Source organism: Vulpes lagopus, chromosome 5 (assembly GCF_018345385.1).
Source record: "Vulpes lagopus strain Blue_001 chromosome 5, ASM1834538v1, whole genome shotgun sequence".
NCBI classification, from domain to species: Eukaryota; Metazoa; Chordata; class Mammalia; order Carnivora; family Canidae; genus Vulpes; species Vulpes lagopus.
Window position 1 is genome coordinate 71,158,982 of NC_054828.1, and position 18,488 is coordinate 71,177,469.

At 37.0% G+C, this 18,488-nt stretch overlaps 1 protein-coding gene across 2 annotated transcripts in view; it reads left to right on the forward strand.

The window, feature by feature from the left end:
• The window catches only part of CAPZA1 (capping actin protein of muscle Z-line subunit alpha 1), a 51,732-nt gene that overhangs the window by 29,527 nt on the left and 3,717 nt on the right, over positions 1-18,488 (forward strand). Inside the window, exons 4-8 of one of the 2 annotated variants that reach the window (XM_041754689.1) lie at positions 1,842-1,905; positions 8,691-8,897; positions 11,744-11,823; positions 12,410-12,488; positions 18,037-18,108. In XM_041754689.1, coding sequence (XP_041610623.1) covers positions 1,842-1,905; positions 8,691-8,897; positions 11,744-11,823; positions 12,410-12,488; positions 18,037-18,108 — 502 coding nt within the window. The remainder of the gene's footprint in view (positions 1-1,841; positions 1,906-8,690; positions 8,898-11,743; positions 11,824-12,409; positions 12,489-18,036; positions 18,109-18,488) is intronic. The other variant, XM_041754690.1, reaches the window with a different exon arrangement.

Here is an 18,488-nt window from a genome sequence, read left to right on the forward strand (position 1 = left end):
CAAAGCTTTGTTTTTATAAATATTCTGGCTCTTACAGACTCTAGATTTTCAGAGAACACTCTTACTAAAGGAGAGCTGTCTTATGCCCAAATATGTGATTTTCCACAGGGATGAAAATTTTAGTTTTTTGTTTTTGTTTTTTCTGTAATGAGGTGCTTCAGTCCCTTGGCCATAGTCCTCATAGTAAGCATTCAGTAAATGTTTCAATAATCATCATCCTCATCATTATTGCTTTTTATGTAAAATGAAAGAAGCCTGAATGACTTAGGATTTACTCTCTTTCCTGGATTTTCACCTATGCTTTTGATCTCTAGAACCATTCGCTGGTAATTCCCAGCCCTTCCAGACTAAGTAGGGTATTGTCAGCCATGTTAAAGAGAGGATTTTATTCTGGAAGAGAGGGCAAATTATCAGTGTTTTGAGCAGAGAATGACTCGATTAGATTATATTTTAGAAAAATCACTGGCTGCTATGCAGGGGCGCAAAGATTGAAGTAAGATGAGTAAGAAGACTTACTGTAGTAGTGCATAGATAAATGGCAGTGGTTTAGACTAGAGTAGTAGTAGTATGGGTGATGGGAAGAAATCATATTCTGAGTATGTATTCAAGGTAGAACTTACAACATTTACTGATGGGATTGCATGTGAAATTTGAGAGAAAGAAGAATCAAGGATGATCTCAAGTTTTTGGCCCACACAACTGGTAGAATGGAAATACCATTTTCTTGAGATGGGATTAAATGTTAATAAAGTTTGGTATTGGTGTTTGTTATCTATAATCTTAGGATGTATCTTAGAATAGAATATGTATTTACTCCCTATTCCTTAAGCTTTTCTAAAAAAAAAAAAATCCACTTTCCACAAGCATTTAATTTATGTTCTTTTCTGAAGAACCACTGTGCTTAGGACTCATTTTGCTAATGGGGATGTGGTGTTAAGAGAAAATGATTACTTAAAAAACAACAATAACCTAAAAATGAAAAGATTGAAGATTAGCTTTAAATATCTGTTTCTTTGGTTTATCTTGAAGTCTAGGGAGAGTTTAATAGTCTGCTTAAAAACAGTGGTCTCGTAGGTGTTTTAGTAGGTTAAAATCGGGCTGTAGAGGTGTTTAATTCTTCCCTTGGCAAGTGAATTCTGAGAGAAGACTGATACTTTGTAAGTATATTATGCTTTCTTACACTCCATTTTTCTTTCACTTTACCTTTTTGCTTACTTTGTAAGATGTACCAGGGAGCCATTGAAAATGGCTATAAATGTAGTCCTATAAATGTAGCACTGGACAAGTAAACAGTAATATTAGGCATTCACTTTAATTATTCATATCCCCCTTTTCAGATAATCTCTTCTGCCTTAAGCTCTCGGCTGAGACTTGACTCACGCTCAGCCCTTATTCTCTTCCCCATGTCTGATGTCTTCCAGTACATTTAATTGTGGTCTGTACTACCTGCCCTATTTCAGAAAGCCCAGAATAAAGACAGCATTGCTAAAATAGTGCATCAATTGAAGATTTTTTTTTTTTTACTTACTGAAAGCTTCTGTCCAAATGATTAAAGCTGTTGGTAATTCACAAAAACTGAATTGCTTAAAATTTAGGAATAGTCAGCGGGGTGGGGGTACTGATGGAGCTTAGGAGTGGAGGGGAAAAGGTAATTTCAGAGTTAGGGCATGTCGGAGAAGAGGTCCTTCAGAAAGCTGGAAGGCATTTGGAAAACACCAGTTTCCTAGAGAGAAAGGGAAAGAGCACAGAGGGTGTTTTCACATTCTCTTTCACTATTACTTGAATTGCCTTTGTGTTTATATATAATTCTCCCCCCCCCCCCCCCGCCTTTTTTTAAACAGTGCATTTGCCCAGTATAACATGGATCAGTTCACGCCTGTGAAGATAGAAGGATATGAAGATCAGGTAATGATGGTTCTTTTAGTAGGCTGTGCCTGGATGGTAGTAGAAATTTTATAAACCAAAGCATGTGTCTGAAGATCAGATCCTGAATAAATTCATATCTTAGTTTTCGTAGCTTTCATAATACTAGGAGTTTCTTTGATAGGAAAAGAGAGCTGCCCCTAACAAGAATAGTGAAAATAAGACTTGAGTTTTACGCAGATTCTATAGCTGTGTGTAATTCTCCTTGATAAGAATAATGGGAGACACCAAATTTGACATTGTATAGGAAAAGAGGCATCCTTATTCAAATAGAGGAACAAAGGAAATAATTCCATTATTATTATAGTTATTAACATTATATAACAGGACTTTGCAAATTTAAAATGTACATCCCAAAGGCAATATGTCACTAAATACCAAATGCTTTTTAAAGTCTGAATCTTGGAACGCCTGGGTGGCTCAGTGGTTTGGCACCTGCCTTTGGCCCAGGGCGTGATCCTGGGGTCCCAGGATCGAGTCCCACATTGGGCTCCCTGCATGGAGCCTGCTTCTCCCTCTGCCTGTGTCTCTGCCTCTCTCTCTGTCTCTCTGTCTCTCATGAATAAATAAAATCTTTAAAAATAAAGTCTGAATCTTCTTTGAACCCACAAATCTGCAGAATTTATCCTAGGAAAATAAGTGTATAAATATATTAGAAACGTTTATAATAGTGAAAGATTGGGAACAATTTAAATGCCCAACATTAAATTAATTATCTGCAGACCAAAATACCATGTAGTCATTGAAAACTGATATAAATACTGATTTGGGAATGAGCTCCCAAGTATGGGAAGATGTTTGTGATATATTAAACTAAAACATAAAGGAGGATATGTAGAATTATGCTAGTTTATTTTTTTAAGTAGATACTTAAGTGAACTGTATTAGAAAACATGCATCTTAAATTCTGTGAAAATTACACCATTATTTTATGTATGAGTAAGAAAAAAAACACTGACAATTTAAACTATGACACAGTCCTAAGATGCCATCAAGTTTAAAATACATCCCATTTTATAAAATGGTAAGACATGGGAGGACATATGCATCTTAAGAATCATAGCTATAAAACCTATAGATGTGCATAGAAAAGGAAATGTGGGAAAATACAGACCAAAATCTTAACTCTATGTGTTAGAGTTACAGGATTACTAGAATTTGTTTTGCTTGTTGCTTGTTTTGGTTTATATTTTTGCCTATCTTAATTTTCTTAATGAAAATAGATTAATTACAAGTATAAAAGATAAATACTGGAAGGAAATTATAAATACTACTTACAGTTGATATTGTATAACTTAATAATAGGAATTATTGAAATAATAAGATCCGTATCCAGATACATAAGAACATTCGCATATACCATCCATCAGTAGCTAGCTTAAAAATATAGTCAAAAGGAGATTCCTGGGCAGCCTGGGTGGCTCAGAGGTTTAGCGCTGCCTTTAGCCCAGGGTGTGATCCTGAAGACCCGGGATCGAGTTCCGTGTCAGGCTCCCTGCACAGAGCCTGCTTCTCCCTCTGCCTGTGTCTCTGCCTCTCTCTCTCTTTCTCTCTCTCTCTCTCTTTCATGAATAGATAAAATCTTTAAAAAAAAAAAAAAAGATTCCCTTCTTAGCCATAACAACAACAAAAAGCCATTACGTGGACACTAAAACAAGGAAAGAGGGATCCCTGGGTGGCGCAGTGGTTTGGCGCCTGCCTTTGGCCCGGGGCGCGATCCTGGAGACCCGGGATCGAATCCCATGTCGGGCTCCCGGTGCATGGAGCCTGCTTCTCCCTCTGCCTATGTCTCTGCTTCTCTCTCTCTCTCACTGTGTGCCTGTCATAAATAAATAAAATTTAAAAAAAAAAAAAAAGATAAAAAGTAAAAAAAAAATAAATAAATAAAACAAGGAAAGATATATGAATTATTAAAATAGATGCCATAGGGGTGCCTGGGTGGCTCAGGGAGTAGAGCATGCAACTCTTGATCTCAGGGTTATAAGTTTGAGCACCATATTGGTTTATAGAGATTACTTAAAGATAAAATCTTAAAAAAAATAAAGTAGGTGCCATAAAACATACACACCCACAAAGGAAAAAAATAAACAAAAAAGATGGCAAGTCAACTACAGTAGGTTAGTTAAGTAGAGATTTTGTCATGTAAGAAATCCAGAGATTAATATTAGAACTGTTATGGTAGCTCCATGATGTCATCAGAGACTCTTGTTGCTTCCTTAGGTGTGGTTTTCATTATCATGCTCTTTAAGAGAGCTGCCATGTTTCAGAGCACTGAATCCATGTTCCAGGAACAAAGAAAGAAGTTGCAAATGAAGAATCTATGTTCTTGGATCAAAAATAGAACTTGCTATTGGCCTTTCCAGAAGCAACTTCCACTGATAAAGTTATTGCCAAAACTCATGTCATTTTTTTTTTTTTAGTTGTACACATGTTTTTAAACAGAAAACTTGGGATCCCTGGGTGGCGCAGTGGTTTGGCGCCTGCCTTTGGCCCAGGGCGCGATCCTGGAGACCTGGGATCGAATCCCACGTCGGGCTCCCAGTGCATGGAGCCTGCTTCTCCCTCTACCTGTGTCTCTGCCTCTCTCTCTGTGTGTGACTATCATAAATAAATAAATAAAAAATTAAAAAAAAAATAAACAGAAAACTTTTGTGGTTCTGTTAGTAAGGGAAAGGAGAGAATGGATATTGGATTGGAGACTAGCAAAAGTCTGCAATATAGTTCACACACTTTAATCAAGAAAATAAATGGAAAATTGAATAGATTTAAATGGTGTGTTTCTTTTTTTTAAGATTTTTTTTAATTTATTTTTTTAATTTATTTTTTTAATTTATTTTTTATTGGTGTTCAATTTGCCAACATATGGAATAACACCCAGTGCTTATCCCATCAAATGCCCCCCTCAGTGCCTGTCACCCAGCCACCCCCACTCCCCCGCCCACCTCCCCCTCCACCACCCCTTGTTCGTTTCCCGGAGTTAGGAGTCTCTCATGTTCTGTCTCCCTTTCTGATATTTCCCACTCATATTTTCTCCTTTCCCCTTTATTCCCTTTCCCTATTTTTTATATTCCCCAAATGAATGAGACCATATAATGTTTGTCCTTCTCCGATTGACTTATTTCACTCAGCATAATACCCTCCAGTTCCATCCACGTCGAAGCAAATGGTGGGTATTTGTCGTTTCTAATGGCTGAGTAATATTCCATTGTATACATAAACCACATCTTCTTTATCCATTCATCTTTCGATGGACACCGAGCGTCCTTCCACAGTTTGGCTATTATGGACATTGCTGCTATAAATATAAACATCGGGTTGCAGGTGTCCTGGTGTTTCACTGCATCTGTATCTTTGGGGTAAATCCCCAGCAGTGCAATTGCTGGGTCTTAGGGCAGATCTATTTTTAACTATTGAGGAACCTCCACACAGTTTTCCAGAGTGGCCGTACCAGTTCACATTCCCACCAACAGTGCAAGAGGGTTCCCCTTTCTCCACATCCTCTCCAACATTTGTTGTTTCTGCCTTGTTAATTTTACCCAATCTCACTTTAAGATTTCATTTATTTGAGAGTGAGAGAGCACCAGTGGGAGGCAGGGGGTGGCGAGGGGGCAAAAGAGAGAGAAGCAGATTCCTTGCTGAGCAGGGAGCCCGATGCAGGGCTCAATCCCAGGACTCTGAGATCATGACCTGAGCTTAAACCAGTTGAGCCACCCCGGTGCCCCAAATGCAATGTTTCTGAGTAAGAAGTATAAATAATATGGAAAGCTTATCTGAATAATAAACATAAATGATGTGGAAACTGTTTTTCAAATAGATTTCATACAATTCCTATTAAAAATAAACCATGCAGGATTATTCTGATCAATAACAACAAATGAGGGCAGCCCAAGTGGCTCAGAGGTTTAGCGCCACCTTCAGTCCAGGGTGTGACCCTGGAGACCTGGGATCGAGTCCCACATCGGGCTCCCTGCACGGAGCCTGCTTCTCCCTCTGCCTGTGTCTCTGTCTCTGTCTGTCTGTCTCTCATTAATAAATAAATAAAATCTTTAAAAACAACAACAACAACAAATGAAGGAAGACACAAGGCATTGATCAGAAAGCAAGCCCTACATATCATAAAAAGAAAGGAAAAGAAAATAATAGATAAAATTTATGTGATTAATGTAACTTTGATTTCCACTGCCAACTGTACACTTAGATTAACCAGGTGGAATTTAAAAGTTAAATTTAAAAAAAGTAAAATTTAATAGGAAATGGAGAGAGAATCATAAGTAATGATGAAAAGTTTATAAAAGGAGGCAGGTGCCTGACTTGGCTCAGTTGGAGCATGCAACTCTTGATCTCAGGGTTGTGAGTTTGAGCCCCACGTTGGGTTTAGAGAAATAAATAAAAAACTTTAAAAATAAAAGTTTATGAAAGAAAGTGACCTTTGCATAATAAAAAGGTTTAAAAGTAAGATTTCAAAAGGAATAAATTATGTTCCTCAAGCATAATAGATTAAGAGGTTATTCAGATGCTTAAGGATGATGCCAAGAGTTCAGTGAATAAACAAGCAACAGACATGAACCACTTGCACTCAAGGGGGAAATACAAATTTCGAGAAGTGTTAGATCACCAAGGAGGAGTAATTAAGGAAGTACAGATTAAAATTTTAATGTGAACATATTTACCTTTTAGTTATGAAAGTTGCAGAATTGTGATGAGAAAGCTTAATGAGGGTAAGACTAAGGAAATAGTTATATTCATTGGTCCTACTGTCATTATAAACAAATTTTTTAAATTTTAGTATGGTGATAAGAACAGTAATGTCAAAACTAGGAATTCTTTCCAAAGAATTTTTTTTAACCAGAAGACTTATTTATGGTTGAATTTATAGTGGCTTTCTATCAGAAACTGTAAGTAGCTTAAACCTCCTTTGATTCAGAAATGATTAAGTATATTATAATATGTAAATTTTGTAAAATTATATGTAATTATTAAAAATGGTAAATGTATTAGGGACACCTGGATAGCTAAGCGGTTGAGCATTTGCCTTCAGTTTAGGGCATGATTCCCGCTTTGGGGATCAAATCCCACATCAGGCTCCCTGTGAGGAGCTTCCTTCTTCCTCTGCCTGTGTTTCTGCCTCTTGCTCTGTGTGTCTCATGAATAAATAAATAAAATATTTAAGTAATACTAATAGTTTTTAAAAATGGTAAATGTGTCAAAAGATAAACGGGAAATTAGGGAAAAAATATGTGAAACTCAACACGTGCAAAGTTTTATCTGCCTACTTAATAAAAAGTTCAACTAGAAGAAGACTAAAGAACCAGTAGAAAAGTGGACAAAAGATACGAACAGACTGTTCACAGAAGGAGAAATACAAAAAATTACTTTTGGGGGTGTCTGGATGGCCCAGTCTGTTAAGCATCTGCCCTTCAGCTCAGGTCATGATCACGGGTCCTGGGATCGAGCCCCACATTGGGCTCTCTGCTCAACCAGGAGTTTGCTTCTCCCTCTCCCTCTGCCTGCTGTTCCCCCTGCTTGTATGTGCTCATATGCTCGCTCTCAAATAAATAATAAATAAAATTTCTAAAAAAAAAAAGAAAATGACTCTTTTTATAAGATGAAAAGAAATGCCAGTTAAAATTTATGCTGATGATGTGCTTGTTACTTGGTACAACACCCTGTGATTTGGAAAGTTTGACAATCTCAGTCAATATTATGAATACATTTTCCCTTTAACCCATTTGTCAGAGAATTTATCTCACATGGAACTTGGCACACGTACATAATTTCTACATAATGAACGTACAAGGATATTTGTTGCAGTATTGTTCATAATAGCAAGATATTGGCAGCAACCCAACTATCTATTAATAGAGGACTTGTTGAATAAATTTTTGTATGTCCATACAGTGGAGTAATATACAACTGTAACAAAAACAAAGTAGTTTTCCAAGTACTCACTGGGAAAGTTCTTCTAGATATATTAAGTCTTATTTATTTATTTATTTATTTTTAAAGATTTTATTTATTCATGAGAGACACAGAGAGGCACAGACATTGGCAGAAGGAGAGGCAATAAAAATGTAAAGGGGCACCTGGGTGGCTCATTTGGTTAATTGTATATGCCTTTGGCTCAGGTCATTATCTCAGTGTCCTGGATTAGAGAGCCCCACACTGGAGTGAGTTCAGCAGGGAGTCTGCGTCTCCCTGTCCCTCTGCCCATCTCCACCACTCATTCTCTCTCTCTCTCTCTCTCTCTCTCTCTCTCTCTTTCTCTCTCTCAAATAAATAAAATCTTTTTTATTTTTTAAATGAATAAAAATATGAGGAACACCTGAGTGGTGCAGTCAATTGAGTGTCCAACTCTTGGTTTCAGTTTAGGTCAAGATCTCTCAGGGTTGTGAGATTGAGCCCCAAGCCAGGCTCTGTGTGGAGTCTGCTTGAGTTTCTTTCTCCCTCTCTCTCTCACTCTGCCTCAAATAAATAAATCTTAAAAAAGAGAAAAAGAATAAAAATGTGACTTGAGGGGCACCTGGCTGTCTCAGTCAATAGAGTATGCTACTTTTGATCTTAGGGTCATGAGTTCATGCCCCACGTTGGGAGGTAGAGTTGACTTAAAAAATGAAATTTAAAAGAAATGTGACTTGATTGAAAAATCAGTATGGAAAAGAAACCTGAGTAAATGAAAGTTAACTGTCTTGTTCAGAATTTTTCTTTTGTAAAATTTGACAAGAGCTATCTTTTTAGAGTTACTCATATTTGTAATTATTCTTTGGAAGGTCTTAATTACAGAACACGGTGACCTGGGTAATAGCAGATTTTTAGATCCAAGAAACAAAATTTCCTTTAAGTTTGATCATTTACGGAAAGAAGCAAGTGACCCCCAGCCAGAGGACGTAGACGGAGGTCTGAAGTCTTGGAGAGAATCCTGTGACAGTGCTTTGAGGGCCTATGTGAAAGATCATTATTCCAACGGCTTCTGTACTGTTAAGTATCTGCCTGCTTCATTATTAATGTTTTATTTCTTAAATTTACCTTATCATTTGGGGGCTTTGGCGAGCCAAACATCGCTTCTTTCTTTTTAGAGTCTCCTCTGTATTTTATTCCCTAAGTAATTTTTAAAGGGTTTCTATAAATGAAGAGTTTTATATGGAAAATTCTTTTTAAAAATCCCAGTGCATAAAAATTTTAAATTTCATTGTATTCTATTTCACTCGTCTTATTTACTAATCAGAAATTGCTTTATACCCATTAAAACAAGTTTTTAAATATCTTTAGACATGGAGAAAAGGTAAATTAAGATTGTCAAGACAGCTTTTGCCACATTTATGACTTTTTGGTATAGGCATTTTTATAGAAAGCTACTTCTTACACAGTTTAGATGCCTTCATTGGGGAGTCCAGACTATTTGGAATTTTTTTTTAATCAGGTAATTTGACTTTTTTTTTTTTTTACTACTCCTTGATGTTTAAAAAAATGATAATTTGACTATCATGATTTTTCCTTCATAAAATTGTGGATATGATTAAGATAAATGTTTATTAGAATATTTTCAATATGTGATGAAGAGTTAAATGGCAATAATAGAATATCTATTAAGAGACCCTACTTTAAAGCCATATTAACTAGTTTAAATCCTAGTCTTGCCACTTAATTAGCTATGTGACCTTGGGCAAATTAGTTAACATCTCTGTGCCTTTTCACCTATAAAATGGAAATAATAGTTTTTACCTCATAGGATTGTTGTAAGGATTGAATGAGCTAATAATGCATATAAAATGCTTAGAAAATGCCTGGCACAAAGAAAGATCTGCCTAAATGTTGGATATTGTTACTATTACATATGCTTTTTAAATAATGGAGAAAACCCATTATTGGTAGATAAGTACAGTTCCGTTTTGCAACCAGTATTGTAAAGGAAGACGTGACTCATACTCTTTTTTAGAAATTGACTTTGCATTCCTAAATATACTTTCCACTTAACATTTCTTACCTATTTAAAATTTGGTACTATGCATTCTTGTTTTGGAGAACTTCTATACCAAGTAATCCTACCATGTCCTTTTCTCATCTTTTCTCACTTGTCTTAGCTAACAGATGAGCTACAAAAAGCCAGTGGAATTGTTCTAACAGTATTCACTATACCCAAGTGTTTTATATCCTCCAAGCTGTCCTGCTTAGTAATTCTTAATTTCATCTCAGTATTTCTGATGGTATTCCTATTTCTGATGGTATTCCTATGGTATTTTCTATTTAGCGTGTTCTAAACTATTCCCGTTGTCATCAAGCATCTGTCTGATCCCCCACATTGTAGTAAGACTGTTGTGAAATCTTTTTCTCCTCTTTCCACACTCCGGAATCTTCCCTCTTTCATTGTACTTGAATCTTAGGAAGAAGGATCCTTATTCTTGATTTTATATTATCTTATCTGATACATTTCTCTTTCCCTAGAAATATTTTTATTTCTTCTGTCCTTAAGGAGAACAAACTTTTCCTCATCATAATAATTTCTGTAAGTTACTTCTCTTTCTCCATTGCTGCTCCTTTCCTCTTCACTTCTTTCCTCCTTCTCTGTTTCTCTGCTACATAACCACACCTGGGAGCATTCTGCTCCTACCAGTGCCATTTCCTCATTACCTATCTACTTCTTAACCCTGTGAATTTTGGCTGTAGTCTTTACAGAAACTTCTCTCTGAGGTTACTAATAGTTCCTGAATTTCCTGACTCAGTATCCTTTTCTTCGTCGTTGATTCCTGTATGGTATTTCACACTGAGACCAACAAGCTACTTCCAGAAATTCTCTTTTGCTTAGACTGCTCTGTCATCACCCCTACTCATTCTAAGTCTGTCTCTACTTTTCTCCCCAACCTTTGAAAATGTAGGCATTCCCCATTGCTCCATATATGTGACTCTCTTGGAAACTCATAGTTTATTCAGTATAGGGAAAGTAAACATGACATTTTGTGGACTATAAAGCACTATTTATTTTTTTGCTTTTCCTTGGTATTGCATTTCTGTTCACCTCTTCCACATTAAGGAACAGTTGGGATTTCTAACTACTAGCTGGGCATCTCCATTTGAATTTCCCAAATTGTAAATGAGACTACCATCTTTCTCTGGTCATCTCAGCATGCAAGTAATTTTGACTTTTTTCCCCATTTTTTGCCCTTCACTTGCAGTATACAGCTAGACTTGATTATGCTTCTGCATCCTGATACCCACTGAAACTACCCTGACTTACTGCCTAGATTAATGTTGTGGTCTCCTAACCAACTTTAGCTGTTCCTCCATTTTATCTTGTATACCAATATTAATTATTCTCCCAAACAGTAGTTCTAGTATTATTTTTGTGGCTGTCCATTGCCTATAGAATAATGTCCAGACTTAATACCTTACATCTATGACTATAGGACTTAAATCTACTGAGATTATCACCCAGTAGTCTAGCTCATATGCACTCTCTAACCTAAAAGAACTAATTGCCATATTACTGAACAAGCCCCCAGTTTCCTGTTGGAACAGTTTACTCATCTTTCTTCTCAGTCTCTGCTTATGAGTATCTTACCTGTCTTGTAAGGCCCAACCCACCAGGAACCTCCCTAGTACCCCAAATCAGGAGTAGTATTTCCTTCTGCATTCATTATACCACTGTCTCTTGTGGAGCTAAACATGTTCCGCTCTGTGTTCACATCCCATGAAGTCTTGTGAGTTGTAATCTCATCCTGCCTGATTATTTGTCTCTCCTAAGGATTTAGCATACCACTTTTGTACAGTGTTTGTCACTTAGATTAAGTATGTTTTCAGAATCTAACTTTTTTTTTTTTAACGATAGGTTTATGCTAAAGCTATAGATGGGCAACAGACCATTATTGCATGTATTGAAAGCCACCAGTTTCAGCCTAAAAACTTCTGGTAAGAAAGTAGATGTTCTTTTCTATTTGTATCTAATTTATATTGGAAAGAAACCAAACCAGCAATTGAAACTTGGTTTTTAATCTAGTTTGCAATAAGTTATTTGACTGAGAGACTTCAGATCCCCATCTGTAAAACGAAGGATTTTGATGTGAACATTTAGATTCCTTTCAATTCCAAGACATTATAATCTGTCTTTTTAAAAAAGTGCTCTTATTTTTATTGAGAATAAGTGATTGATTAATAAAATGCAGAGTTGAAAATCTGAGTTTTACTTGGGTTTGGTTAATACTTGAGTTAATTGGAAAACTTAGCAGCCCATCCATCTGTGTGTGGAAGAGCCTTCCACGAACACTATAGATATGGTTTTCTATTCCAAGATTGAAAAATGAAAGTCAGTATAACTTAGAAAAGGCTTATGTTTAGGTACTTGGATACAGACTTATAGTTGAGTAGACAGAGCTTTGGATTTGTCAAACTAGAAATGACTTTTTTATTCCTCTTTCCCAAATTCTCTGCCTCAGTGGCAAATCATCTCTTTCACGGACTTACTGCTAACTCTGCAGTCTTGTGTGTGTTTTAATAGGAATGGTCGTTGGAGATCAGAGTGGAAGTTCACCATCACACCACCTACAGCCCAGGTGGTTGGAGTACTTAAGATTCAGGTGAGACCCCATATGTTAATAGGCCATGTTAAAATGTCATATCTTGAAAGCTAACATGGAAGTTGGTATTTGTTCTGGTATTAGAAGTAAGGCGCTCTATGTAGATGCAAAGTAAGTTGGATGGTAGTATATAGAAATAGGAGTCAGCCTCCTTTGTGGGGAAGTAGTTAAACAGCTATTCTGGATTGATAAAGAAGAATCATGAGGTGTATACTACTTGCTTATTATTTTTTCTCTTCCAAAAATAACAAGATTTTTCCAGGAATTATCAGATAGCAGTTTTAGGGGCACCTGGGTGGTTCATTCACTTGAATCCAACTCTTGATCTCAACTCAGGTCTTGATCTCAGGGTTGGTAAGTTCAAGCCCCCTATTGGCCTCCTCATTGTGCATGAGGCCTACTTAAAAAAATAATAGTAGTAATAATTTAAAAAAACAGGAGTTCTAGGAAAGAAGAAAGCAATTAAGAAGTGACTAAGTAGCAGCTGCTGTAACTTACTTAGGGTCTGTGGAGTGTATTACCTCAGTTAAGTGTGAACATAGACATATATATAAAACTTTTAGCTCTGCAAAAAGCTACATGAATGGGACTCTCTTTATAGTAATAAAATTCTTTTATAGAATAAAAGAAGTAAGAAAAGAAGTAATAATTTTATTTTTTAAAATCAAATAACACGGAGGAACTAGAGAGAATTGCCAAGTGTCATCATGTATAGAATATAAATAACCAAGCAGAGTAGATTTCTAATGCTGGTTTCAGAGCAGATAAGCAAGTGAATAAGGAGCTTGTTAATTCATTCGATGCCTGTCTGGGCTGAAGTCTTCTGATAACCTAGCAGAGATTTAACTTTCAAATTGAGGTTGATTTAATTCTTAAGCCCAACTAACTCTCAGGTTGGATTAAAAGTTACTGATAACTGAGAAGATCAGTACCTAATCGTACCACTATTATATCGTGTTGTCTTTTATAACAATTAGGAAGAGCCTCCTTTTTCACTGTTATAATTTAATCAGAGCATATATAGTAGATATCGTCTGTATCCACTGTTTTCAGGATAGCTTTCTGTTACAAGTAACTTTCCCTAGCCACAGGAGCATGTTCAACAACATGAGGCAAGCTAGAAATGTTAAGTTCACAGCTCTGGAGCAGCCCATAGTGCCATACAAGAGTTGGTAGATAAATAAATTTGCCAGCTTCCTCACCAGTCAGGTGGGACAACTCTGACGCATATTATACTTGTCTTCCAGAGTCCAGGGCCCACAGTTAGAACCCGTTCATTAATTCATCTATAACACTTCCTTCCCTTCTGTGTCTCAGTACACCTCAGTCCTTACTAGTCCTTCCTGAGATTACCTCCCAAATAAACTACTCCCTCTCAAATCTTTGTCTTGGGGTCTGCTTCTGGGATAGCCCAACTTAAGACAACATATATTATTCTGTTTCTGTTTAACTGTATATATGAGTAGCCTAATCTTTAGATCTCCCATAACTATGACATAAGCATTAACCTGGCAGCTTACTGCATACTTGTGTAAGTAATTTTATTTTTCTTCTAGAAGGAAATAGTTGCTTGTGTTTCACCTTTGCTAATGCAAACCTATAAATTAAGAATACATATCATAAAGAGTAATAATTTCTGATAAGACTTAAAACGAGGGACAGTACCCAGACCTCATTTACACCTTTTAACCAGATTGGCTGATCACACCTTGGGGAAAGTCTTGCTTCATTTACTTGTCTCTTAAAAATCAGAGTGAGAATTACGTAGCACAGTCAATAAAATATTTAGCCCTTTGGTTATTCTATAGGCAAAAGGGTAGTTCCGGTAAGTCAATAGTTTCTGAGGATTTATGTTGATAGTCATGTTGAAATTTTTATTAGCAGATGAGACCTAGAAAGGTTTCTTTGCTTTTGGCAACTTTGAAGCTGGAGAGATCTTATCCAAGGATCTCCTTGAGGATATCTGATGTCATTGTCCTCCCAGCCCTTTGATTCTTCCCATAAGCACCTCAGTAAAATGGTTTGTTCCCTCCACTGCACAAAAAAGAAAGTTTTGTTCTACAATAGAGTTTGGGATGCCTGGCTGGCTCTTGATCTCAGGGTTGTAAGTTCAATTGCCATGCTGGGTGTTTTTTTACTTAAAAAAAATCTTTATAAAAAATTTAAAGAGAGAGTTTAAGCTTAATTTATCATTGGTGTATTAGATAATGAAATAGATATTTTTAGAATTTTCTATTGAGTTTATAAGCAGCAAGACTTAGTGGCCTTATAGTGTATTCCTATTCATGTTACAGTTCTTAAGAAACATGATAAAAGTTCAAACTAGTTGCAGAGTCTTTATTGTTAGACAAAAAAGATATGCCCTGGGGCACCTCGGTGGCACAATGGTTAAGCATCTTCCTTTAGCTCAGGTCAAGATCCCAGGGTCCTGGGATCCAGCCACAAGTCCGGCTCCCCTTCCTGCTCAACAGGGAGCCTGCTTCTCCTGTCTTATCTCTTCTCTTCCTCCCCTCCCCACTGCCTAGGGTCTCTCTTTGGTGCATACACTCACTCTCTCAAATGAATGAATGAATGAATGAAATCTTAAAAAAGAAGAAGAAGATGTGCCCTGCATAAGTCCTTTCAGATGGGTTCTGAGATACCTGTCTCAAACATATAACTCCGTTTCTTCTCTGGACAGAGCTACATTTTTAAAATATCCCTTACTCCTGTTCCTAGTATTCTTTTTGACCTCTGGACTTTTCAGTTTCTTAGTTTAAAAATGATCAAACAAAACTAGTGTTTGAGCGTCACCCACCCTGTTTGAACATCCTGTCCTTGTAACATAGGCAGGCCAGATCTGAGGACCCAGCAGGGGCCCCACAGGACCAGCCAGGAGGGTCCTTGGCTTCACATAGGATAGAAATGAAACTCAAGCCCAGAGGAAGTGAGAGCAGAATTTATTGAATAGCATAAGTGAAGAGTATAATAGAGTGTCTGGGAGACTCAGAAAAGGAAAAGTGAGTCTCCCTATCACTTGGGGTTAGAGATTTATCCTGGAAAGGGATCCAGGGACATGTTCCTTCAGGAATTCAGGGAAGGATCCAATCAAAGGTGAGTGCCACATGAATAATGGGTGTATTCCATAAATCATCGAAGGTAGGGTATGTTATTTCCATTGTCAACCAAGGTTTGTTCGAAGTTAATGTCCTGGAACATGCTTGGGATCTGGTTCTTCTTAGATGTTATCAAGTATTTGGGGGCCTAGGATGAAACTTAGAAAATGATTAACTTTCTTGTCTCCCCTTGGAGTGGGAACATAGCTTCTTTGGTTTACTCAAATGCAAAGTATGAGAACTTAGCAGAGAAATAGAGCCTTTCTAGAATGGAGTCCATTCAGTTTTTCTATCTCACTTGTCTATTGGAATTTGAACCTTTATATGTCATCATTACTTAGCCCAATCTTTTTTGTCCAAATCTTTGCTGTTCTAATTCTTACATGTTGGTATTACAGGCATTTATCCACTCTCTGCTTTTCCAGTGTATTATTAAATTGTCTTTTTCTCTTTGAACTCCTTTAGAAAGCCAAAAGATGAAATTTAAGGATTTGGAGAGGGCATGGAAAGTCTAGTTTGTCTTGCCCATCTGGACAGAGCCAGCTATTTTTGTCCCCTTAAACAAGGCTCTGTGGTGGCTTCTATTGCTCAGGGAAGTCCTTTTGTTGCTAATAGGATCATGGTTTCTGCTTAGATGAAGGCATGGCTGTGTTAATCCCCTTCTAATGATATCTTACAAGAGTTAGGTCCCTAATGAGACACATTACTTATACCTGGATCAGGGAATTTCTAATTTTTTTACAGAGCTTAACAGTGAGAGGTATTATGCATGTTGGATATAGTTTTAGTTCTGGAATTTGACCTAATTCATATCCTGGCTCTTCTTCCTACTTGATATGTGAATGTGGATAAGATATTAAACTGCCTCAAGCCTCAGTTTTCTTATCTGTGAAATAGGAATAACAATGGTCCCTGTTTCAGAGTTTTGTAAAGATCGAATGAGATAAGTAATAACTATATGGTTTTGCACAGTGTTTAACATGTAGTAAGGACTCAATAAATAATAGCTGTAGTACTATAGTGTATAGTTCCTTTCTTCTTTTTTTCTGCTTTATCTCTACAAACATTCTTTTTGTGTGTCATCTCCTGGTAGCCTGGTCTAGATGAAGGAAACAGGCAGTACCTAGACTACCATTCCAGCATTATGCCCCCAGTTTCAGCTCCCTCCACTTGATTTTCTTAACACAAGTATAATCTTTCTAAAACATTCCCTTTCCCTGAGTCCCCATCACCTTTGATAGGATAAAGTCTGGATTCTTAACATGGTTCATAAAGCAGTTTGCTTTTCACAGACTGTATCTAGCTTGCATCATAGCACTATCTCCTGCCACAGTCCCTTCCACACTCCTTTCCGCAGTGAGTTCTTTATTCTTCTCTCTTTTAAACTAAACCATTCTTTTGTATTTTTTTTTTATCCCCTTGCTAGATGTTCTTCTCTACTTGTCCATTTAGGTGGTAACTCCTATTTGCAAGACCCTGTTCAAATGAACTTAACAAAATAGTACTCTCATCCTATTTTGTATAACCAGTTTGTAGCCATGTTAAAGTGACTGAACCTATCTTTTTTTTTTTTTTTTTTTTTTTTTTACTGAACCTATCTTGTAAGTTGCCAAAACTTCCTGATATGTCATTGATTAGTCTGTCTCTTGTGTATGACTCCTTCTTGCTAATTGGTCTCATAATTGTAGCACCCCATTTTATCATACATCCTCAGAACTTGTCATGCTTTTTTGTAGTTTAATTTGCCAGTGGCATATTTGTTTTTTCAATTTGTCTTTAACCCTCAGTTAAGTTTTTCCTGCCCTTGGTCAGATCTACTTACCAATATTGATGATTGTATATATGGAGAGATGGGTAAGGGATTAGGATCAATTAAAATCCCTTGGTTTTCACAGAGAAAAACTAATGTTTAGATTTTATGGTAATTATTTTAATGCTATTAAGAGTGGAATCTTATTTAAGGTCTTTGTATTCATAATACCTAGCACAATGCCTGGAGCAAATAATAAATATTTTGTTGAACTAACTTATTAATCAGCTTCCCCTGCTAAGAAAAGCAAGAATTCTGGGATCCCTGGGTGGCGCAGCGGTTTGGCGCCTGGCTTTGGCCCAGGGCGCGATCCTGGAGACCCGGGATCGAATCCCACGTCGGGCTCCCGGTGCATGGAGCCTGCTTCTCCCTCTGCCTGTGTCTCTGCCTCTCTCTCTCTCTCTCTGTGTGACTATCATAAATAAATAAATTTTAAAAAAGAAAAAGAAAAAAGAAAAGCGAGCATTCTTAAAATTTAAAGTGTTCTGTGAACTTAACCACCATTTTAAGTTACAATTGTTCATATTAATATTTTGTTCAGAGTTAGTAAAGATTGAGGATGGCTTAAGGCATGGATTTGTACCTTAGCGATGGGTTTCCATATGAGCTACACATAAACTTGCTCAACCACTGTCTCACACAGGTTCACTATTATGAAGATGGCAATGTTCAGTTGGTTAGTCATAAAGATGTACAGGACTCAGTAACTGTTTCGGTGAGTGTGGAATATTTAATATCTCATTTGTGCCTTGTTTTTCTTTGAAAAATTTGATTTTGATCCTGAGTATTGATTCTGTCTCTAGAAATTCAGTTTGTTTTCAGTGCTTTGATTTTGGCAGTTGATAAAAGTATGCAATCAACTGGCTATAATTAGTTCATGGTGTTTGATTAAATATAATAAATAATTATGTAATATAACATAATGTGGGGCACCTGGGTGGCTCAGTCAGTTAAGCATCTGCCTTCAGCTCAGGTCATGATCCCAGGAGCCTGGGATTGAGTCCTGCATTGGACTCCCTGCTCAGTGGGGAGCCTGCTTCTCCTACTCCCTCTGCCCCTCCCCCTGCTTGTGCTTTCTCTGTCTCTCTCTCTCTA